The sequence below is a fragment of the Fringilla coelebs genome (genome assembly GCF_963513975.1).
Source record: "Fringilla coelebs genome assembly, chromosome: 3".
Classification (NCBI taxonomy): Eukaryota; Metazoa; Chordata; class Aves; order Passeriformes; family Fringillidae; genus Fringilla; species Fringilla coelebs.
This window is the reverse complement of record NC_140030.1, coordinates 71,971,142-71,995,921: the sequence shown is the minus strand read 5'-3', so window position 1 is coordinate 71,995,921 and position 24,780 is coordinate 71,971,142. Positions and strand designations below refer to the sequence as shown.

Genomic DNA, 24,780 nt, shown 5'->3' with positions numbered 1-24,780 from the left:
TTGATTAATTTAGCACTGCACAGTTTGGAAAATGGACTATATTATGAGTTAACACACGAAATCATCAGAGGCACAGACACATTGGGAAAAATATGTTTTTTCAAGCACAAAAATCTAGGAGCTCAGAAAGGCAGGGAGCCATAGCCAGGCTCAGAGCAGGAGCTGGTGCCTTGTGCAGCAGGTGAGACCTGGGCAGCCCCTCACCCGTGGATGCTGTGCGGGCCAAAAGCTGCAGCAGCTCAAGGTGGGGCTGGGCAAGCCCTTGGAGAACCCGAGAACCACGGCAGGCTACTGACTCACCAAACCTCACTGAGCTGAGAAACCTCCTGGGCACACGTGGGCAGAGGAGGGTGGCACAGTCCAAAGGGGAAGTGTTGTTCCTGCTGCCTTGTTCCTGCTCTTGCTGAGAGAGCTGCCCTGGCTTTGAGCTGGGGGCAAGGCTGTGCTAGATGGGCCCTTTGTCTGCATCCCTAGAGCTGCCCTTTTACAACCAATTTCTTTCTGATTGATGGGAGCCAGCACTTGAATCAGATGCACGGCAGCAAGGCTGAAGGAAGAAGAAGGATGTGTGGCTATTTTTGGCATGTAAGGCACAGCTGCTTGCTGTCTTCTCTCTCAAGTCAGGAAGGGCACAGACTGGAGCAGGAGGTCAAAACTCTCTTAGCATGTCCTGTATTTCATAGTAAAGGGACTGAAACCAGAGAAAATTAGTAATATGACAGTTGTTAGATAAACTCGAGCTTTTTTTAGTAACTTTTCTGAATGTTGTGAAAACTTCCTTGTGCACAGGATGGTGTATTTAACTTACAATTGCATTTCCTGCATTTGAGAAGAAAGGAGCATTCTTGAAGACTAGGATGGATGGAGGCCATCTGGAAAACACTGATTTCATGTACATGATTAATATAGTGGACATGATGATTTATGAGTGAAGCAGGTTCAACTTTAGCAAAGTTAATAAAAGCTGTTTTCAGTGGGCATTTATAAGCTTATATAAAGCTTGTAATTATGAATAACAATAGAAATAAAACTGTCACTAGAGAAATACAAGGGATAGCAAAAATGATGTATGTGTTAACTAGGGAGAAGATACACTGGAAATGGTGGAGGACTAAAATTACCTAAAAACAGGAAAGGGGAAAGCAGAAATTGATGTTGTTCCAATGATCTGTGACAAGGAACTTGTTCACCACTTCCCATGGGCAGGCAGGCATTCAGTCATCCCCAGGAAAGCAAGGCTCCATCATGCATAACAGTGAATTTGGAAGAAAAATGCCATAAATTTGAGCATCCTCTCTTCCTCCTCCTTCCCCCAAACATTACTGTTGGGCATGATATCATGTGGACATATGGTTTGAAATATCCCTTGGGTTGCTTAGGTCAGGCTGTCCCAGCTGTGTTCCTTTCCAGTTTCTTGTATACCTCAGCCTGCTGACTGGCAGGGCACTTCAAGAAGCAGTGTAAGCCCTGCCCAGCTAAAACATCCCTGATTCTGGTCACAAACCCAAACCAGAGTCCTAAATAAGCTACTGTGAAGCAAACTGCCTCTATACCAACAAAACCACATACATATATATAAAAGATAGTACCTTTCAACAAAATGAAAAAACTCTGTGACATAAAGATATCCAGAGCCATACAAAAGCAATGAAAATACATACATAAAATTCACAGTATCACAAAATATTCTGAGTTGGAAGGGACCCACAAAGATCATCAAGTCCAGCTTCTGGCCCTGCACAGGACAATCCTGAGAATCACACCATGTCACCCAGAGTATTGTCCAAATGCTTCTTGAACTCTGTCAGGCTGGTGCTGTGACCACTTCCCTGGAGAGCCTGTTCCAGTGCCCTCTCAGTGAAGAATCTTTTCCTAATATTCAGCCTAAACCTCCCCTGACACAGCTTCAGGCCATTCCCTCAGGTCCTGTCACTGTCACCACAGAGCAGAGATCAGTGCCTGCCCCTCCTCTTCCCCTCACAAGGAAGGTGTAGCTGCAATGAGGTCTCCCCTCAGCCTCCTCTTCTCCAGGCTGAACAGTGTCCTCAGCCACTCCTCAAACACGTTCCCTTCAAGGATCTTCATCATCTTCATTGCACTCCTCTGGATACTCTCTAAGTGCTTTATATAATTCTTTTATTGTAGTGCCCAGCACTCACACAACACTCGAGGTGAGGCTGTCCCAGTGCAGAGCAGAGAGCAGGACAATTCCCTCCCTTGCCTGGCTGGTGATGCTGTGCCTGATGTCCTGCAGGGCAGGGTTGGCCCTGCTGGCTGCCAGGGCACTGCTGGCTCATGTTCACCTTGCCACTGACCAGGACCTCCACGTGCCTTTCCATGGCACTGTTTTCCAGCATCTCATTCCCCAGTCTGTCCATGCATCCAGGGTTGCCCCATTCCAGGTGCAGAGTCCAGCACTTTCCCTGGTTGAACTTCATATGGTTGGTGACTGTCCAGCCCTCTGATTTGTCAAGGTCTCTCTGCAGGGCTTCCCGGCCTTCCAGGGAGTCGACAGCTCCTCCCAGTTTTGTATCATCTGCAAACCTTGATAAATTCAGTGAGTATCTGACATGCAATGCACTGCCAGAGGAGGGCTCACAGTCACATGATGGCTCTGAGACCAAGCAATGCCCAGTATGGCTAATCCTGAAAATAAACTGTTTTCCAAGAGTATGTTTGGTGTATATATATTTGTTACTGTGCTGGGAGCTGTGAGGTGGAGGCCATATATCTGTATGGGTAGCATAGGTTGTGTCCTTCACAGGGGTGAACAACCCAAGGTATGGGTTAGGGGCTGAGCTGATGGAAAACAACTCGGTGGAGAAGGACCTGAAGGTCCTGGTGGACAGAAAGCTGTCCGTGAGCCATGCCCACACCCACGTGGACAAGAAGACTGATGGAATCCTGGGATGCATTAGGAAGAGCATGGCCAGCAGGTAATGCTCTTAGTGTTACCTGCTGGCAATACCCTTGGAGGGGTATCCTGCCCCTCTGAGGAGCCCTGGTGAGGCATATCTGGAGTGCTGTGTCCAGTTCTGGGCTCCTCAGTACAGGAGAAACACGGAGCTCCTGGAGCGGGTCCGGCGGAGGGATAAAGGGATGATTAAGGGACTAGAACATCTCTCCTGTGAGGAGGAAGCTGGACCTATTCAGCCTCAAGAGAGACAACTGAGAGGGAGCATTATCCATATTTTTAAGTATCTGAAGGGAGGGTGCCAAAAGGACAAGAGGCAATGGGCAGAAACCAATGCACAGGAAATTCCACCTGAATTTGAGGAAGAACTTTACTCTGCGAGCACAGGAACAGATTGTGCGAAGACTTTGTGGAGTCTCCCTCACTGGAGATACGCGAGAACCATCTGGACACAATTCCGTGCCATGTGCTCTAAGATGACCCTGCTTGAGCAGAGAGCTTGGACCGCTGTGGTCCCTTCCAATCTGACCGATTCTGTGATTCCCTGTGTCCTCTCCCGCCCAACCTAACGCCGCAGACCTGCGGGAGCAGGGCCCGCACAGCCGGGGACCACAGCGCGGGCGGGAGCCAGGACAGCCCGGCTTCCCTGGGGCTCTGCGTGCGCCCGGCCCCGGCCGCACCGCACCGCACCACCCTCCGCAGCCGCAGCCAGAGCCGGTCCCGCCCGCCGCCCTCTCCTTCCCCAGGGCGGCGGAGCTGCCTGGAGCCCGCCCCCGGCGGGGAGTGGCCGGGCCCGGGCCGCTTTCCGCCGGCTGCGGGCCGGGGTCGGGCGGGATGTGGCGGCCGCAGCCCCGGCCGGGCGGTACCGACAGGCGGCGCCGCGGTGGCGGCGGGGACGCGGCGGGCCCAGGTGAGCGGGACCGGGGCACCGCCGAGAGGAAGGGAGGGAGCGGGCGGGGGGTGCCCGGCCGGAGAGCTCCGCAGGAGCCCCGGGGCGTGGGGCACCGGGACCGGGGCCGGCAGCGCCGCTCCCCGCTGGAGCGGCCGGGCGGCTCCCCTCGACTGGATGCTGCCCTCGGGTTGGGAGCAACAGCAGCTCTTGGGAGTCGCTTTGAGTATGGGGAGCTTATAGTTGTGGTTTCTGTTTTTGTTTTTTTTTTTTTTTCCTTTTAGTGACGAAAAATTCCACCCGGATCTTTCATTTCACTGTCCGAAAGTTTTAAGATTCTAAAAGTTTTTTTAGTTTTTTAAAAAAAAACTTAAGCCCCTGGTGATGATGGCATTTATTTCTCGGTTAGGGCAGCCTAAGAAAAGGTCTTGCGACTTTGAGATAACGTAGCTATCGTTTTTTAACTCAAAAAATAAGATGCTTTGATTTTGCTTCAGCTCGTGTGGGCGCAGTTGTAGTGAAGACATTAATGGTTTATTTGGTATGGTTTGTATGTTTATTTTTTAAATAACCAACTGCAAAGAGGGAAGTAGTGGTGTTCTTAGAAAAGTCACCTACGTTGTCTCTCTGGTCCAGGCTTAAGTAAGAAAATGCCTTAGTGGACACTTGTGTGTATATGCTTTTATAAATAAATGAATCTTACAAGACCATGACCTCTAATGCGGATGAACTGCTCTCCTTTTCTCTCAGAGCAGCGGCAGTCAGTTGGTCTGAAAAGGCTGGAGCCACAATAAATTCTGGAAAAAAACACTTCACCTTTCCCAGGACAACTGGGAAAGAAGGATGTATTTCTCACTAGGTGTGTCTGCTGTTTTTTGGGTTGTTTGGGATACATGGTTCTCCCAGCTCCATGAGTCCACCAAGACTTCCTGCAAACACTTCAGTCATCCTTGCCAACAGTTTAATAGAAAACGGCTCATTCCTGTTTTGGTAATCCACATTAATCTTTGTGTACACTGCTTGAATTACTCCTTGCTATGCTTTTGAATTAATTATGTTAGCATTTTAAGAGTTCTGCAGTGAAGTGCTTTTATAATAAAGGCTTTCACAAAATATACTGCAGAAGGTGTGGCAACAAGTGCTGCTGCTAATTTGAAGTAATAAAGGTTTTCAAAGAAATGGGTGAAGTCCCCTGGGATGCATTATCTCTTGTTTTGTCCTTTCCTATTGGTTCATTTACTTGCTAATTTGCTATTGGCTTTACAGTAACTCCTGAAAATAGGAAAAGTTCTACTTATTAAAACTGTTCTTAGTGTTTAAGTACTAAAGTCCCTTTAATGATGTATGTTCCTCCATCTCTCATTGCTGAAGTTGAAATTGTTGTGGTTCATTCTGGGAAGGCATTGACGATGGTTTTCCAGTTGAAGCCCTATTCATAGGGCTTCTAGGCCCTTATGAAACTGCAAAGTAGGAGTGTTTAAAATAAATATTTGATTTAAAAGAAAAGAAAGGCTGAGTTTAGAGATTTGTGGTTACTTAAAATATTGGGCTCATGGGAAGTTGAAGGAAATGTACAAGAACCAACAAATGTTTATGTGCAGTGTTTTGTATACTTGAGATTAGGACCATATCCAATATATCTTTTTTTTCTTCCCAGTGCTTGATACTACCAGAGTTATCAATTTTCTTTATAGCTGTCTTTGAGATTGGGCTCCAAAAATGGCACATTCTCATACATGACATTGAAGATTACAGTGCAGCAGCACTCTAAAAAACAGAGGCAAGTATTGTATTGCCACTGCCTTCCTCCCTCTTTAAATTTAGATAAATCATCCTTTGTTCTCTTCATTAAAGTGAAGTCAAAACTTTGGGCCTAAGCTGCTTCTGGTGGAATTGTAGTGGGTTCATGAAGAAAAGAGGATTTATTAGCATCAGGATAAATTAATTGTGATGAACAGGAGGACAGAAAGCACTGCAAACAATGTTTTGTACTGACAAACGCGAAAACCCTGAAGGTTAATTCTGACTTTGTTCACAAATTAGGCACACTTGGTTAGGCTTTTTTTGCTCGCTGTGGCTGGGGCCTTTGACAGCTACTGAACCAGCTGACCTTTCAAGTGTGATTTACTCGAGTGTGGGACGCCTCACGGGCACTCCTCGGGAGTTATGATTTTTTCTTTTCCCATTTTAGCCTTGTGTTTCTTTGAGCAAACCCCTCTTTCCAATTGAGCAGAGACAGGCTGTGACCTTTCCTGGTTTTGGCCATATTGCATATGAATGATTCCTGTGGAAAGGGGCTTTCCTACCTCCTTTGGAGTATTGGCCTCCAAGGTGAACGGGAAGGGACCTGCAGAGTTGCCATAGTGATTTCCAAGTTCATCCTTAGCATCTTGTGTTTCTTTCCAGAGAGCAGCCCTTTCATGCCGCGTCACTTAGATTAAGATTGAACCCAGGGTGTGTTGTAATACTGTTCAATATTCTTGAAGGAAAACTGCTGCAAAACCCTTATGTATTTGGAATGAATGCGCCCTTTGTAAACCAGCAGTCACACGAGGGAAAACTTGGCCTTCTGGCACTGAACAAAGGCTGCTGTTCCTATTTTAAGCATGGTAGTATCCTTTTTTGAAGGTGTTTCCTTAATTCTGTGTCGTGTTAACTATTTAACTCACCATGTAATTTCCTTTTTTCTACTCCTTTACCATATAGGTGTGGATTCCATTAAGAGCTCACCTGAAAAATGCTTTCAGGGAGAAATATCAAGCCTGCAAGCTACCGATGCTGTGGAAGCTAGGATCCGCTATGGATATACTTTGTTTGCTAAACATGAGTTTTCTGTATGGAAATTGAATTAGCTATTGACATGGAGTTACTTCCCTGTTTCTGGTGCTGAGAATGTGAAGTGGCTTAATGGGTAATCTGAAGTCTGCAGGCAGAGGGGTGAGATCATGTGCTTGCCTGAAGTAGGGTTTCTTTGTTCGCTGTGATTCCTTTGGGACTCGCAGAGTTTGGATTCTGCCACCCCTTTGTACGTACTGTAAAATTCTGCTTGTTGTGTTTCAGACCCTCCTTCATCTCACAGCCAAGCTTCCTTCCAGAGCACCTCTTATTATCTCTGTGTGATATATTTCTAATTGGGACCCAGCTGTCTAATGAGTATGATCAATGGTGCTTTGTGATTTTTCTCACCACCTCCTCCCTTCCTCTCTTGCTGCCTTACAAATAGTTCTCTTAGTCGTATCACACCAATGTCAGGGTAAATTGTCTTGTTACTCTGCTCTTTTTGCCCTCTGTCATTATGTTTATTTGTAACACTGACAAGTGTAAAAAAATCCCAACTAAATTAGACTTTACCTTGAATAGTAAATATTTACTACATAAGCAGCTGTGTACTTGGAATAAGGGATGGAAAGTGGAAAATATGTTTTCTTAGTACTGCTCAGTTAGCTCCTTTAAAGTTGTATGCACTACCTGTGTTTATGGATTGAATGAAAGAGCAACCAAATCAGAACTACAACTGAGCAAAAGTTTGTTAAACACACTGTATGTATGCTTAGATTATAAAATCTCCTTGGGAAAGAGCTGTGTGGGAAAAAGCGGCTCCTTGAAATTAGGAGCAGAATGGATGTGGCATACGTGACCTTTGTGTGTTCTCTGCAATGGCTGAAGAGTTGGTTGTTTGGAGGGGTTTAATGTGCTCTTGTGGAAAGTTTTCCTTTGCTGGGCTGAGAGGTCAGTGGGGCAGGAAACCATTACAGAGGAAAATGTCTTAGTGGGGAGACTTTGAGGCAGCCTGTGGAGTGAAGAGTCAAGAGGTTGATAGTGAGTATTGTAAAACTAAATAAAATGAAAAGGTTAGTATCTGTGAGAGAGGCAGGAACTGGGAGTTGATACCATTAGATACCGTTTTCTGAATCGTTTTGCAAGTCACCAGATCTGTGTAAGGTGAGGCATGTGGCACTGGTGTAGCTTTTCAAGACCCTGCTTAATGGTGAATAATAATACTAGTGGAAAGTTAGAATCAGATAATAGTGATGTTTTGAATGTGTCTGTAGATAATGAAGTTTGTCAGTGGCTTCACAACTTTATTGCTTAATGGGGTGAGTACCACAGTCCCTAGCTCAGCTCATCTATCTAACAGCAACTTGAATTTAAATCACCAGTCTGATGATGTTGAAAATCATCAGACTGGTCTAAAAAATATGCTTTAAGCAATAAAGGAAACAATTTTTAACATCTTTTTGTTTTGTTTTTGGGAAGCCATCAACTCTCCAGAGAGTGTGGGAAAGGGAAGAATATTTTTTTCATGATAGTAAACTGCTTTCTTGCTGTTTTAGTGGGATACTTCAAGTATTTTGTTTCTGTTCTGGTGGTAAGCATTCTTCCCACTGACATAGCAGCGCAGTCTTACGTGTTATCATTACTGCAGATATGCAGGCACTTGAGTGGTGCTGGGGGGGACTTTTGGCAGGGCCAAATGCTTATAGCCACAGGCTTCTCCTCTATGTTATGGCTATCTAATTCTTGTGGTTGGTTGTTCCCCATCCTCCACATATAAATATTCTACCTGAGGGAAACACCATGTGATTCAAAGGAAGGAACATCCCTGAGCCTGTTCAGGATGGTAAATTGCGGTAGCCTCAGCTCCATAAAATATCTGACTTTTTGTTGCAAGAGCTAGGCTGATCGTAAAAACTTAATTTCTCCCTGTTGTTAGAGAGTATGTCTTTGGGGACAAGAGCTTTCCATTCTCTGTTAGGATTTTGGACAAAGATGGTTACTAAGGCAGGAATGAGATTGAATTTCATGGTGCTGGTCTAAGTTTCAGGTGCTTCCTGTTGCTAATGGCCCGTGGAGATAGTGGTGATGGAAGGAAATGGGCAGCACAGCTGTTTGCTGGGGCTTGACTTTTCCCATTTAATGTGTAGTGCATTAACCCGTCAGTATTTGCATTAATAGCTCGGGCTGAGCTGTGGCTGTGTTGCATTCCCGGCTCTGCTCCTGGAAAGGCATGGGCACACCAGTCTCAGGAGGGTGTGACATACAGCTGCAGAGTTTGGTGGTATTTTACGTTGCTGTAGTAAGATTTCCTTGCTGTTAACATCTTTTTGGTTGCTGTGTCTGTGGTGGGAGCAGTGTGGGTATGGTGCTGATATCTGTGCTTCAGCAGTGATGTGGGGTCTCAGGAGCATGAGGTTCTCTTGGATGCCTTGGATGGTCCCAGGCTGTGCTGCCACTGCAGTGGGACAGCACTGTTTTAGCAGGGCACCATGCTGAAACTTTGCTCCTCTCCTTCCAGAATCCTTGTTTAGGAGAGCGGGACATTTTAATTTGCTCAGAGCAGTGAAAATCTTGAGGAGACCCTCACTGAAATTGTGTAAGAAGGATCTGATTACTGTTGCCTGGGGTGCAGAACCAGGGCAGCTGATCCTCCGTGTGGTTTTGCTCCCAAAGTAGTTAATAATCTACAGTTGTTGTGTTTCCCTTTCCCCTGGAGAGCCTGAACACGGTCATGGTGAGAGAGCTGCTGTAGTGTTCCCACACTTGGGGCTGCTGGGACTTGTACAGACTTGGCTGGGAGAGAAGGCTGCTCCAGTTAATGCTTTCCTCTGAGCAGTGCGTCAGAACTGGATGTCTGCCTCCTGCGGGAATGAGGACTGGGGGAAAATCCGGTTTTGCCAGGGGGTCTCAAGTTGCTGTAAGCTAAGAAAAGATCAGCTTCAACTTCTTTTTTTTTAGATGCAGTCAGCACTAGCAGTAAGGTATTTGTTCTTTTACCTAATTGAGAATTTTCCTACTATGGTGCCAGCTTTTGCCAATGACACAATTTTCCATGGGATCATCTGTTCCAGGGTCAAGTTAGCCAAGGAGATGCTTTCTGCCCACCTTGAGTATAGCTATGAAGTAGATTTTCAGGAGTAGATTTGTTGCTGTCTTTTCCTTTGTGAGGTAGGACTGGCAGGTAAAAACCAGCATTGTTGTTTTGGGAAGAATAATCCATAAGACTTCTGATTGCCCTTTGTGAAACCAACTGGCTTGTCCTGTTGTACTTCAAGGCCTTGTGTTTATCTTTTAAAGTGAGGTTAGTAAGGTTTTCCATCTTTGGGCTAAGTAGGCAGTGTATATTCATGTCAGTCACTTTCTGAGTTAATTTCATATTATTTTAAGATAATTTATCTTTGTTATGAGTAGTGACCATGGTGTGTAGCAGCTGTTGTGCTGTGTTTCTGGTGAGTTTGGCCTGGCACTGAATTTCTTGATGTGAGAGTCCAGACTTTTCTCCTGAATCTGGATGCACACACACTTGTGTTACTGCTTCATGTGCTGCTATGCCCTAGTGAAACTTCGTGTGCTTTGCCTAGGCATAGCATAGTTGGAGGTTGGAAGCCTGGGCATTAAGTGTGACCCTTGCAAGTTTAGATTGGCTGTGCTATTAATGCTGAGAGGCCAGTATGACTCTTCAGTGCATGGGGTTGCTGTCTTTCCTGCAGGTCTCTAAGGACTAATTGTTCTAGGTGTTAGTTGGCTAAAAGTGATTTCTGATGGCTTGGGAATTGTGATATAAAATACGAGAGGAGTTTTTAAAAGGGGGATTACAAGGCAGGGGGCAAGTAGGGAATAATACCAGGAATAATAATAATTAAAATCAAGCAGACCAGATGAAGACAATGCAGAGGATATGAGGAATTCTGGGTAGCAGCCTGTGTACATATTTTGAGCACCAACATTGCTAAAAAGTGGAAGAAGGAAGAGACCAGCCCCCTCAAATTTGTACTAAACCAAGAAAGAGAAGATGTAGAAATAGCTGTGTTTGCTACTTAATTCAGTTATAGATAACATACAGATCTCTGGCACAGTTTTGGCTGTCTGATACATCTGCGTGGCAGAGTGTTCAGGTGTGACTTTTTCCATGCTCGTGTCATAATCAGGCTTCACGGGCTGGATAGGGTAGAGGCAGTATTCCCTGGGCAGAAGTGGTCTTCCCCCTTCCTTTGCTGGGAAATTTGTGAGACAGGCAGGTTTTGCTGCAGCTGTTCAGACGTGATGTTAGTTTTTTTGTGTGTAGTGCCCTTGGCACCGTTTAAGGGATTATGTTTTTGAAAGGCGAGTGTCTTCAGAGAGTTGTAGTCTCACAGATGGCTCCATCTTGTCTTCCAGTTGGCAAGCAGCCTAGGAATAAGTATCAAAATAATTTTTAATACAGCAAAGAGAAATGCTTGCCAATGTTTGTACAGCCAATAAAAAGCCTCAGTAATAAAGATTTTGTGAAATAACTGCAGTAGATCAAAGTGACATTTAAGTGATGCTCATGAGCATCATTTAATCGCCAGCTAACTGCTGAAGGCCTGCTGCTGTGGAACAACTGGAGTTCCTGTGCTGTTATGCTTTACTGTATCTGTCTTGCTCAAGGCCCTGACCATCACTGAAGCTTGTAATTTCTCTGTGAGTGAGGGATGCTTAAATGCTGTTTGAGAACTTATTTATTTCTGGTATTGAACTTTAGTCTGAATTTTATTTCTAGAAAGTGAGCAGTTTTCAGCTTCCAGGATGTGATGGAACTATTGTTTGCTAACTTCTAGTGACTCCTTTGTGGAGTTATAAATCAGAGAAGTTGCTTTCTTGCAAGGTTGGCTGCATCTCCACAGATCAAAGTCTTGAGCTTTTGTTTGGGTACAGTTAACTAGAGAAATACTGCAAATCCTTAGACGTGTATTTAAATCTTAGAAGTATGTTAGGATAGTTTGGGTTCGAGGGAACCTCAGATGATCTCTGGTCCAATTCCCTGCTGAAAGCAGCACTTACTGGGGTTGTGTCAGGTTGCTCAGAGCTTTTATCTTGTTGGGCCTTGAAAACCTCCAAAGATATTGCAACCTCTCTGGGTAGCCTGCTTCACTTCTTGGCTGCCCTCAAGGTGAAAAAGTTTTTCTTTGTATCCAGTTTCCTGTTTTTGGTTATGCCCGTCTCTTTCTTGTCCTGCCCCTCTGTGCTGCTGTGTATGGATTGCTGTCATCCTCACTATTGTGATGTGGCCTCTTCAGAGCCTTGCTACTAATAGAGGGTAGTTGGAGTAATTTCTAACATTTTACAAGTCTTGGAGTGGCACACTTGCATTCTTTGATTTGCTTTCCGTCCTACAGCACAAAATAGAACTTACTGAGATTTACTGTTGCTGCAAGTATGTCTTTATACCCAAAGAGGGCATTCTAACCTTAAAGATGTTCTTAGTTCTGCCTTGCTGGCTTTCTCTGCTACAGTCCTTGCTTATGGCTCAGACTTTAAGGTAATTTAAGACATTTCATATGTTTTTGTTCGGTGAAGCACTATGACACTTTTATTGCTCAGAAATGAAAATCTCATTCTTCTCATGGTTTTGTTGTCACCCCTTTGTTTTTGTAAGGCTAGTCATGCCTAAGGTGTTCCTGCTCGCAGAGGGCTGGAGAGAGAGAATGCTTTCTAGGTTGAGCAACTATGGCAAGTACATCCAAAATACTGTGAGTTTTCCTTTCTGCCTAGTCAGGAGGAAATTTAAAAGATTTCCAACATAAAAAGGTAGCACTGTTTCACTCCGTAGTTAAAGGAGCCTGTCAATTAACTATCTATGTCTATAGACTATCTTAGTGGATTTGCTTGATACAGATATTTTATAAATCTATTTTCCAGTCTCAGATCTCAGACTTTTTTAGATTTAGAGTACAAAAATGTAAACAGATGCAAGTCAGTATAGACAAAGAATCCTCTAAATATGATGTTTGTATTTGCTTCATGTTTCTGGTGAAAAATATAAGTTAAACCTGAGGTTTCCAATAAAGATTCACCAGACAGAATAGCATTATTGCAGGATCTGCCTCAAGGGGACCTGCAACTCTAAGGTTTGATAGCTTAGATGATATAAAGATAAAATTCTGAGTGCTGCTTTTCGATCTCCAACCTTTTCCATGAAGACAGGAGTTCTAAAGGTACAAAGCTTTAGGTGTATAGTGAAAATACTTAGCTGTCTTTCAGGAGTCCTGTGTTAGTCCTTTGTTGTCTTGGGCATGCTTTGTGGCTGAGATAAGTTGTGTAGTTTCTCACATGGTCTGCTTCAACCACAAAGCAAGTACATCAGATTACTGCTGTACTTCGGAACTCATGAGGTCAAATGTCTCTGAAATTGTGTTGCTTTCCTTGAAAGGAAGCTACAGCAGCTCTGCTGCTTCTTAATAATAATACTTGTCAGGAGTATTGTGTGTAAACCTGAAAGAAGCAGAAGAAATTCCTAATTACACAGGGACCTATCCCATATACCTGAAAGGGATATGCAAATATGAGCTACCTCACACAGGGCCCTGCTGATCCTGGTTTATGAATTCAGGTTTTCTAAAGCAAATAATACTGCTTTAGAATTGGAAGCAATGAGTTAACAATCTGTATTTATTCTGGAAAACTATCTGACACTCGAAGTTTTCCTCTGCCAAGCTTTTTGTTGCTGAAGCAGATCTGTTCAGGTGTGTGTCTGTTTAATGCCATATGGTACATTCTGCACCTTCTTTATCCACTTAAAATGCTAAGATGGATCTGGAATATGTTGACCTGAAAAACTGTTCACTGGCTTATTCTTTTAATACACAGAATATTTTTGAGAGGTCTGATTTTTGTGTTGAGTGCAGTGTCCTGCAAAGTCCCTGGCACCCAAGAAACAAGCAATGTCACCTAGGGGTACAATTTCTTTGAGGATTACTGCTAAGCTTTCATTCATTTTGCTAATAAAAGCAGATGGGTAAGGTTCAGTGGAAGGTGGCAAATACTGTGTGTTTGTACTTAGGTAGTAGTACTTATGTGAATCACAAACAGCATGTGACATAAATATGTTAAACTTCTGGCAGAAGTCTGTGCTTTTGTTGAGCAGCATAGACATGTGTTAGTAAGAGTAGCCTGTATTATTAGCTAATGTATGTTAGCCCAGGGAGAATGTCAGAGTAAATTGTGACAGGTAATTGTCTTGATTTCCTAGACATGAATAGCAGTGATTTACAGTCAGGGGAAAGAAGCTCTCACAGGGGTGTTTTCCTTGAGATGATCTCCAAGGGGATGAATGGAGTCAGTGTGCCTTTAGAGTGAGGTTTGGTTTAGATTGTCATACCAGCTCTGTGTGCTGTGAAAGACGTAAAAGAAACCCTCAGCCAAAAAGCTGAGCACCTGGAGGGGAGCGATGAAATCAATGAACACAGCTAGAGTGGGGCTGGGCTTCATTTAAATGGACCTGGGGAAGCCCGGAAAATTCTGAGCCCTGCTGATGGGCAGTGGGAAGCAGGAAGGCTCTCCACCTAGGAAGGGATGGGGTGGGCTGAGGAGGTGCAGGGCCTGGAAGCTCGTATGAGGAGGATTTCTGGGGGTAAGTTGAGACATGCTTGTTTGCTGTTGTGAGAGGAATGCCATTAAGGGGGCTGGAGGGCAGCTTGTGCATGTTGGGGTCGTGACCAAAAGGAACAGAGAGGCAGAATTGTGGAAATTGGTATTGGGAAAGAGAGAATCTGTCTTTGGCTTGGAACACTGTTCAGGAACTTTGTGGATGGTTATCATTCTAGACTGTGAAGTGTGACCTGTCCAGAGTTTTTGTCAAAGCTCCAGAGCAGCAATTGGAAAGATTCTGGATCAGCTCTCTTTTTCACTTGAAGAGAAATGAGCCCTTGGTTTGGAAGGAGTAACTGGGGAGTGATGACTGAAATGCAGTGACAGTGGGTGTAAAAGCAGGCAGGCTTTGATGGGAATGGTGGAAAGCATGTGCAGTGTTGGTACTAGCAGGGTTAGGATGGAGACAAAGATGAGTGAATGACACTCAAAGTAGATTTGTTAGTGTTGGGAATGCCCTCCCTCAGTCTAGGGTCTGCTGCTTGACTGTGTTCCTTGATCCTTGTCTGCTTCTGGTGGCCATGGCTTTTGAAGGTGTGTGAAGGGCTTTGGTCCCGTGGGGTCTTCGGTGTGCAGTCCTGGTGAGAGGGGCACAGGGTTACTCTCAGCTCCTGCCTGAAGCTGAGCAGGCAGTTGCGTGGATCTCTGTGTTCCTGCCGTACCTGGTGATATGGGAAGTTTGGCCTCTAATGCCAGGGCTCCTACATGGAGAAGTGTGGAGAGCTAGCTGTCTGGTGCTGGTGGGTGCCTCCTTTGAATGCTCTCCAGCTGTGTATTGAGGCCTTCTCAACCTCTGTATTGGCAGCTCTTGTCCCTCTGTGCTGCCACATCTGCTAAATTCTGTAGTTCAGTGCAATTACCTTCTAAAGAGAAACTCTATTCTTTGCTGGAATGTTATTTTAAAAAAAAATTTTAAAAGATATCTCACTTGCTCTAGGCAGAGTGACTTCTGACCCCCTCTATTTAGAAGGAGCTCTGATTTCTGCTAGGAGTGCTCTTGCCTGTGGTTAGTATTCTCCTGCTGTTTCAGCAATCTCTGCTATAGTATTTCTTTTGTAGCCTGTTCATAGATAATCTCAGAATTTCATCTGAACAACCCACTTTTCTCCTCTATGCTAGAGGAAAAGGATATAGCTGACGTCTTCACTTTTGTGTTCTGGGGCCCAGTAAAACAAACTTCCAGCTTCTGTTTTGTCTGTCTACAGCCTTTGGTAAGGGTTGTGAAGGTCAAGCCATATTCTCAGTGAAGATCTCAAAAGGGATATCATGTGTGTCTTTCCCACTTGCCAGTGAAGGTCTCCGAGGGAGCTGCACTCTGCTTGCTGGAGCACCGTTTCACCCTCCCCGGCTGTAACATCTGCAGGCTGATGGTGCTGAGCAATCTGCTGGCACTTGGCAAGGACTTGGCCTGACTGGGGCTGCGTGTGCAGGCGTTGGGGACAGGAGGGTGCTGCTGCAGGCTGTGCCTCGTGTGGCCACTGGAGGATCTTCATCTCGCCGCTCGGAGCAGCAGTTTATTGTCAGCTGGCAAAGGTACAGCTCACACAATTGCTGCTGTGAAGAGCAAAGAATGCTCAACTGCAGAAATTCTGTCTGAGCCTAAAGAGCTGCAGGGCTTCATGTAAAGCCCAGAGACTTTGTTTTCAGGGAAGCAGGGGGAGGGAGCAGCACCACTCCTTTGCCTTTCTCCTAGCTACGGGTTGATGTTGTGTCCTGTGCGTTGCTGTAACTGCAGTTTGTGTTCGTGCCTGGCTTTTGCTGTGTCTTGTATTTAATCTGCATCCTGAGGTGCTGTGCTTTCTGTGGGAATTTGGTGCTCAGCTCTCCTGATGTCTGGAGCTCCATTCCATCTCTGTCCTTGCCTAGACAGCATGGACATTGCATCTGACAGCCTGACTGGGGCTGCAAGGTGAACTTTTTTCAGCAGGCAGAGGAGGAGCATTCGTCCTGGGACTTTGATATTAAATTATAAAGCTAAAAGCCTTCTGACTTCTCACCCTTGGCAATATAGGAGCTGCCACGTTGTTTTATTTTCATTATATGTGATCGCTACTGAGCTGTTAAGAGAAAATTACTTTCTATTTCAGTAAACTCAATTCTGGTTTCAGACTGACTGTGCATCAGATGCTTAATTTGGAACCCACTCTCTTGGTGAAATTAAAAATTCAAATCTCCAAGCTGGAGCATTCAAACTGTGCTTGAATTAGAAATTGACTGCTGTCAATGTGCTCTCACACTTCGCTTTTTTAAAAATTCCTTCTCCCCCTCCCCCCTGATGAGTTTTATATTAGAGTCTTGCTGTAGATGATCTGACTGAGCAGAAGTAGTGGGAATCCACACTGTCACTCTGTAGACAGAGTGATGAAAGAGAAGTGTGGTGTGTTAAGTAGACCATTTTTGAAAAGGACTGCTGTGTACTGATTTCATAGTTTCACGAGTGTTTGTGGAATGATTTTATGGAATATGACTGCAAACCCATTAAGTGTTGTTTGCAAATTAATTTATGACCTAAGAAAATGACACAGTTACTATGCAACATCCTTACTCCCCTATTTCTGTGTAATATTTAAAGCTGTTGTCAGATCTTGACTGAAAGAATCCAGAGTGTTCTCTCCATTTAAGACATTTGCATGGACTGCCTCTACAGACTTTTGTATTGAAGGTGGGAACAAAAGAGTTTTTCCCTGGGAAGAAGAACAATAAAATTTACACCCACACTCCATCTCCTGAAATAAGCTGTTGTGAATATTTTCTGTAGGCTTGCAACTTGTGTGTCCATCTGCCTCTTTGGAAAGTGTGTAAATTATTCTCAATAACTTTAACTGTAAGTTAAAAAGAAATTTGCCCACAGGTTTGGAAAAAAATTGGGCTGGATATTTTTGGGGAAGTGTCTTATGTTATTCACTATGCTGAAGGCACCCAGTGCTGGTGCTGGTTCATTTTTCCAGACCTGCTTGTGTTCATCCTTGGGATGTTTTGTTGTTGATGGGCTGGCAGGATGGATCACTGAGCTGGGTGTAGGGTTAGTGATGACTGGGGAGCCTGGGAGCTGTTCTGTCAGGCAGCTGGTGGTGTGAGTTTGGCAGTTCTAGCTGGCCAAGGCAGGTATCAGTGTGTGTTGGGTGGAATGCATCTGTGAATTGTGTAAGGAGGTTTGGAGAATGGTTGATCAGCCTCAGTCTAATCAGAGATGAGTTTGAAAAGTGAGTTCTAGTAACAAATATGTAATTATGGAAAGGGTGATTTCTCTTATTCCCTTGACTAAATAGGTGATTGTTCCTGACATGAGAAGTGTTTGCTATTTACCAACTTACTTTTTGGTAGACTTTTTTTTTTCTTTCTTAGTGTTAAGGCTAGACTAGATTTAAACTTTTTTTTTATTTCTTGAGGTGTGAAAAATTTGATGGGTGTATTAATATCAGCTGATGTGATTCTAATTCTAGAGACAGGTGCTGTAATTTCATCAAATGGCTTAAAATGAGTTGTTGCATTATGGAGGTAAGTGGCTTGATTGTGACAACTCAATGACATGCATTATGGGAGTGTGTCAATAAAAACACAATTATTTAAACCCTGGCTAAAGAAGAGCATTCTGGCTTTTACAGTGCTCAACTCTTCAAAGGGCTTTTTAGTGGAGAATGGAGACTGACATGCATTTAATGACCTCAGAGGATATGTCATTTGCCACATTTTGGAAATCTAACAGTTGAGTAACTGAACCCAGTCTATGACCTTAGAAATCACTGGAAGCCTTGGTGAGGAGATAATTATTGTTATATCCAATACAATGTAACTCAGCAAAGCCTCCCTCTGTAGATACGCTTTATAAAACTTCAGATAAACCACAGTTACAGTTAACACTCAGTAGGTGAGATGAAAAAGCTGAGACCTTTTCGTTTTAGGAGTTATGAAAATCTTTATTCGAAAGTGACTTTCTTTGACAGCTTATTTGTGCAAAGAGGTGATACTTGTTTGTTTCAACACAGGCTGTGTTGAGATCAGTGCCATCTTATTTTGCATTTTTAGTGGGGTCTTTGAAATTCAGTAAATGAGTCAAAGATCAGGAACTTGTCACATTTTACATATTTCTGTGACATAGGAGCTGAACAGTAATGGCTATTGTCATGTCAGATTAATCTCCAAAAATGGCTCATTTTTGCTTCTGATAGGTTAAGCATTTATGTGTGTACATTTGTAAATAATAAATATCTGGAGCTCAATCACTTTGTTTGTATGTAGTTTGATGCAGGTGTTACGGGCTTCTCTAAGGGAAGCAGCACTACAGAAGTTGCTTGGAGCAGTGCTTTGATAGTTGTCTTTGAATATGACCAAATACCTTTTCTTCCACATCACAGTTACCACCCGCAAGGGCTCTGAAGATGAATTTGTTATTCTAATAAAACCAACTGTGTATAATATAGGTGTATTCAGATAGCTCAGCTACCTTTAAAACTGCATCTATCATTTCTCACTTGCAGGGAGAGCTTAAATGATCTTGCAAGCATTCTGCATCACATGCTTGAAGCAGGAGTGAGGAGGTGATTACGTCGGGGTTTCTGTACTGATGTATTAAATTCTGTTGGAATAACAAAAATGTAAGGTATTTACACCTTTTCATCCACAGATGCTATTAGAACATTCAGTCAAAAAACCCAAGCTGCCACTTTTGTGGCTGAGAACAAAGACTGGTGATCTAAAACAAATTAGATGACTGTTTTGCTGTCCTTTGGTGTCAGGTTGGGTATAGGGGATTGTGCTCTTTCCATTGGTGGGAAATGCTCTTAGGCTTCACCTCTCCCTCTTTCATCTCACTTGGTGTGACTAAGATGTGAACAACGTTGCTTTGCAGCAATAGACCATTTTCTTTTTCCCTCTGCTTTGGATCTGAGCTGCTATTGAACATGAAATGTTGATCATCAGGAAAGATTGCTGTGGTGAAAGAGCTGTTAAGAATATTTCTGAGCTTTCATAATTTGAATTTGAAGTAATTTGCACATATCTGCCATTAAATATATGTTACACTGTCTTCCAAGACTGTAAAATATATTATTTTAAAAAATTGATTTTTAATGTTAGTACTGGAAGGCTCTTCCATTTGTGGCTCTCCTCTCTTTCTAAATGTGTGTCTCACACAATGCACGACACATTGTAGTGTAGGGTTTTAAAATTGCCTTCGGCTGTTTTCATTCTGATAATTTTGTAGTTAATTGCAGATGGTTGTTTGATGTTCTTCAAACTGAGGTAAGATGAGAAGAATTTAAGGGCTGTCTTTTTATTTTTTAACAAGCCAGCTGAATTGGTTCAGTGTAATTTCTCTGACATGCAGACGAGACAAGCTATGGTTGGAAGGTTATGCAGAAAAAGTTTATAGAACTCTATTTCAGGTATGTAATAGTAAACAACTGAAATGATTATAATCTTGAGAACATGGACATGGCACAAGATAAACAGTGCCCAAACAGTACACCCAAGGCAACAGAACCTTCCTGGCTGGGTTTTGTGGTGGCTGAAGGCACTGTGGGTGCTCTCTAGCTGGACCTGGAGATCAGGCTTCCCCTTATCCTTTGGGGAAGGTGTGAGTGTCCATGTTCATGTCAGTCCAAGCTCTGTCCACTCTGCCTTGCTCTCAGGGGCAGCCACACTGGGGCAAAGGACCTGCAGCTCTCTCCCTGTAGCATCCTCTGGATGGCTTTTGGCTTGGCCTAGCTCTAATCCTGGTGGAACCTGGGCAGTGTGACTCTGTCCTGGTGTCCAGGTGAGCGGTTTGTGCTGCTGGATGGACTCACCAGGGGATACACCTGGGGTCCATGAAGGAGCAGAAAGCCAAACCTGTCTGGAGGGCTACCTGTGGACCTTGTGAGGAGCACAGATGTGTGGGCTGTGTGTGATCTCATTCAGGACACTGGAATCGTACCCCTTTTGTCTCCAATAATTTTTAGAATTGCATCCAGTTTACTTGGTGTGAATATCTAATGCTTTGGCCAATTTAAACCTTATTTACTTTAGCTTAGTTTAAGTTTGGTGTTTAAAGAGCTGTAATTGTCTGTCTACTTTAGAAATGCGTAGTGACTTAGTGAGATCAATTTTAAACTGATTTTAATTAAACCAGAGAACCTTTTGTGTTTTTACAGAGGAGGCCTATGACAGGCCTTTTTAAAAGGCCATGGAGTATATGCAGCCGTAGAATGACTCTTATGCATGACTGATTTCTTCTGCTGAAGTCAAATTTAGGCTATTGTTTTGTATATAAACCAAAAGAATTAAATTTTTAAGAACATTCTGTTCAGTTTTTTTTCCCTTGCTCCGAGAGTGATTCCTGTTTTTTAAGACTTCTATTAAATTACTCCCAGAACAGCATTTCACTGTCTTTTTATAGTAGACAGGCTGATGGACTCCATGACCTTTTTTACTTCTGATTTCTGTGATGCTTTTTTTCCTCAGACAAAAGAGAATATGAGAGACTGCTGGGATATTCTAATTTATGGTGATAGGAAGCAGAATACAGAGGCTTAACTGCAATCCCACGGTGAGATGTGCCACTATTCTAGTATATGGAAAATGTATAAATTGCTTTTGTTGAAGGTTATTTAGAGAGAATGTAATGAATGTTGGGAAAATTCTCCTGGGAAGTTTTGGTTCTAATGCTTAAATTCTTGTATAGGATGTTGTCATAGTGAGGTGTGCATGAGGCCTGTGTTAGGAGCTGCTGAGGAGTTTAGATTATGTGCATATCCTTCAGTGTAAAAACTGAGAAAGGATTGTGATTAGGGCAGAATGTTAAATGTAAAGAAAAAAAATCAGAAACTTGTGTTTTTGAAAGGGCTCTGTGTGGGTGACATGAATATTTCTAACACCCAATTGATTCTGTTTCTGTGAGTAGAGGGCAGCTAGTAGAGGGCATAATTCAGCTAGGCATCAGATCCCCTTGAAGAGTGATTCTGGCAAATAGGTGCAGTCAATATCTTTTTGTGTTACGAAATGGATGATAGTGCAGAGCTTGTATTCCCATTGATTCCCATTGTGCAGGACAGACAAATGGAATTCTCTTTTAACTAGCAGTAAATCCATGAGAGAATGAAAGTAGTCATCATGTAATCTTTCACCAATAATGAATATATAAAAATATACAGAAAGCATGGACATTAAATTCTGATCTCCCACTTTTAATATTTACTGTGGTATTTTTATCTTGTTTGGCTGGGGTTTTTGTTTGTTTTCTTACCTCTGCAAACAGCAAATTTATCTTTTCATCTGTGAAAGTAAGGTATGTGTAAGGAAATCAAGTTACTGAGCAGAGGCTGCTTCTTAATGATATTAATACTTTAGTAATGCTGCAAACTAATAGTTTTCTAGGATTGGTGATTCTTCATGCAAAGCTTTTCCTTCAACTTTACATTTTGGACAATAGGTAGTGTCATAAATCTAAAGGACAACTTGTACAGTATCTCATTAGACCGACATCTGCAACCACAGGGTGTTACAGTTTTATGGCAGCAGAGTCTGAGCCCTTTGCTACTCATAGTGTTGAAACATGGGTATGAACACCAGAAACTGAACAAAATCTCTTTTTGATAATGGTTCTCACATTTTGGATGCAGATTCAGTCCTATCTTAATGTGCTTGTAAGCCTGAAATCAGTTTGGACCAGAGAAACTTAAACCAAGTTTCTGCTTCAGCGTGCTCTTGAGCAAGTTGAGAATGGAAAAGCAGAGTGATATTGTGAACAGGGAAGATGATGGGATACATCATACCCAGGTTTGTGTCCTGGTGGAGGAGCTTGTTAGTGAGCTCACTTAAAAACAGGTGCAAACTCTTTAGAAGGTGAATAAATACACACGGTGTTCTCTTTCTGCAGTATGGTCAGTGTCTGTGTTTTGTTGAAATGGAAAGTGATACGCTGCTTGGAATTTCAGAAACAGCTATTTTCAGACACCACAGTATGTTAAGCCTTGAAAACAGCAGAAACACTGACTGACTTTTTCTCCCCTCCCAGGTGATCAGCAGCAGTTAATGCCGGCGGGCTCTCTCCGTAAGAAGAAGCTGGCCAAAAGACCTGGATACATGAGGCCAGAAGCTCAGCCACAGATGGAGTTCCAGTCCCGGGGTGCCTGCACAGGGTCCAGCCCAGCAGAGCTCCGGCGTGGCAGGCAGCACCGTGGGGGCTCTCAGGGCTGCGCTCCGCACAGACGCTGCCAAAATCACCTGCAATCCCTGCGCTGCAGCGCCGTGCCCCCTGCTGATGGGGGGACAGCCTTGGCTGCTGCTGGAAACACTCCGGGATGCTGTGAAAATCTTTCTTGTTGCAATAGTCCACGGTCAGATGGCACAGGGACGGGGGTCTGCCCTACTGCCACAACAGGCAAGGGAGATGCTTCTGCTGTGTGCTGTACGTGGCAGAAAAGCTGCAGCACCAAAGTGAGCAAGCCCCCAAAGATGCATGCTTTGGATCAGGCAGAAGTGAATAGCAACTGTGAATATCAAAACAGAGATGGTATTTCTCATTCTGCTGGTGCACAGGATAGCTTTAGATCAAGTTTCAGTTTCATACAGCTCTCCCTGAACTCGACCTCTGGAGTAAATGATGTGGAAGGCAAATCTATTGAGGAAGCTGAAATTGTTCTGCATTCCAAAACCACAGGCAATCTGCAGAAGCCGGAAGAGATGGCACAAACTCATGAGCACTTGGGAGATTTGTGTTGCTCCTCCAGTTCCGGTGAAGATTTGCAGCATGAACGTGAGAGCCCAGTAAATGATAAATTACAGGACTGTGAGACTGTCTCTCTCTTGGATATAGACACAACATTTTCATATTCTACAGATTCCTCGGATGCAGCATCTGCTGGCTCTTCTGTCACCTCAGGCTATGAAAGTAGCTTTACTGTCAGTGACCATAACTGGGATACTTTGATGAAAAAATATGAACCAGTGTTACAGGATTGCTTGCTTGGCAACCGCAGTACATTAAAGGTCAGTAATCTCACTTTGTTTTTGATACCTTTTCCTCAAAACATTTTATTTGTAGTGCCAAAATCAAAGTTTATGTGGGAGTTCAGATACTACTGGCTTTTGTGGCCTTTGTTCAGAGTTTTGCAGTAGACCTCTGTATTATAAAAATGAGATAACAGGATTTGTTTGGTTCTTTAAAAATAGATGATATTTTTGCAGTACCCTATTCTATATTCTACTGAAACTTTAAGCCTCTCATTTCTAACATCACACATCAGTTTTTGACTTCAGTAAGTACCATTTCTTTTCACAGGTGTCTGTTTTGTCTGCAGTTTATAGGTAGGGTTATACGTAGTATAAAATTAGGAGATGGTAAGAACCCTTTTCTTGAAGTATCATGATTTAATAACACAAAACTTTTTAATTGAACATGCTGAAATTGAGCCAAAGACTTCTAAGAATTAGGCAACTTTGTGAAAATAGTGTGTAATCTAATAGGTGCTCTCCCCATGTGAAGAAAAATGGGGGTCAAGTCCCTCTCTGTCTCCATCTGGGAACTGAACCTTTTTTTCTTTTCCCCTTCCACCCTAGGGGGGCAGTGGGCTGGTGAGTCAGGAGTCTTTTTGCATATATGTATGTTTCCACATTTGTACCTGCAGTGTATACAGGCAGTGTCATTCACTGTGCTCTTTACAGGAGAGGGGTGGGGAATCTTTAAGAAGGATCAGCTGTGGTATATTTTTATGGTGGTAGGGTGGGCATTCTGAGCTTACCCAATCAAAGAAGCCAACTATTGGCTTTATTGTGCACACAGGAAATTAATCTAGAAATTAATATGGACACAATGGATTGCACTAATTTGTTCAAGGTGCACTGAGTGGGTAGTGGGGATTTTGTTGGGATTTTTTTGTTGTTGTTGTTGCTGAGTTGTTTGGGTTGTTTTTTATTTTTTATTTATTTTTTAAATTTTATTTTAATTGTCTCACTAGTGCCCAAGTTTCTTGGTTGCCTTTCAGAAGCTCAGATCTTTGCAACTTCTCAGCTCAGGCACACACCTGATGAGATGTGCTGTATTGTCTTTAGGCCTAACGAAACAACCTGCTCAGGGGAGACTTTGCACAAACCTCCTGTCTGGGCAAGACAAAGGTTGAGAAACATTTATTATTTCTTTGCTTACCATGACATCTGACCCAGGCTTACAATGCTCCATAATACTTTATTTTCATAGATGATGTGTGTAGAACTCAAACTGGGCTCTCTTATTTACAGACTTCACACACATTTACATGGAGCAGTTTTTTTGGTTTCAGGCCTGGAATTGCAATGTGCCCATAGTCTGAGATGGTTTGGGAAATTAATTCACTGCAAATTTGGGAATGTTTAACGCAATCAAAATAGGACATTATTTTCCTTTCTTTTCATTATTGCTTATTTGATAGGCACAAAAGAAACATTACTATCTTTAATTTCTGTGTTCATTAATACACTGAATGGAGAACTGGGGATTTGTGCTCTCAGATGTCTTTGCCCTTGGTTAGCCAGTAATGTATGTTGAATCTGAAGCACCTTCCTATTGTAATGATAATGAGTAGAGTCTCAAAGTTTTCAGAAAGGAACAAAGGCAAAGGTAGTCAAGAAAGGGAGA

At 43.3% G+C, this 24,780-nt stretch overlaps 1 protein-coding gene across 2 annotated transcripts in view; it reads left to right on the top strand.

Annotated features, from left to right (window-relative positions):
- The first annotated feature begins 3,703 nt into the window (after positions 1-3,703).
- DISC1 (DISC1 scaffold protein) overlaps positions 3,704-24,780 on the top strand; it is a 187,224-nt gene continuing 166,147 nt past the window's right edge. The window contains exons 1-3 of one of the 2 annotated variants that reach the window (XM_084203469.1): positions 3,704-3,824; positions 22,183-22,923; positions 23,008-23,156. In XM_084203469.1, the coding sequence (XP_084059595.1) occupies positions 3,749-3,824; positions 22,183-22,923; positions 23,008-23,156 (966 nt within the window). In that variant the 5' untranslated portion in view covers positions 3,704-3,748. Of the gene's footprint in view, positions 3,825-22,182; positions 23,157-24,780 lie in introns of both variants that reach the window. The other variant, XM_084203468.1, reaches the window with a different exon arrangement.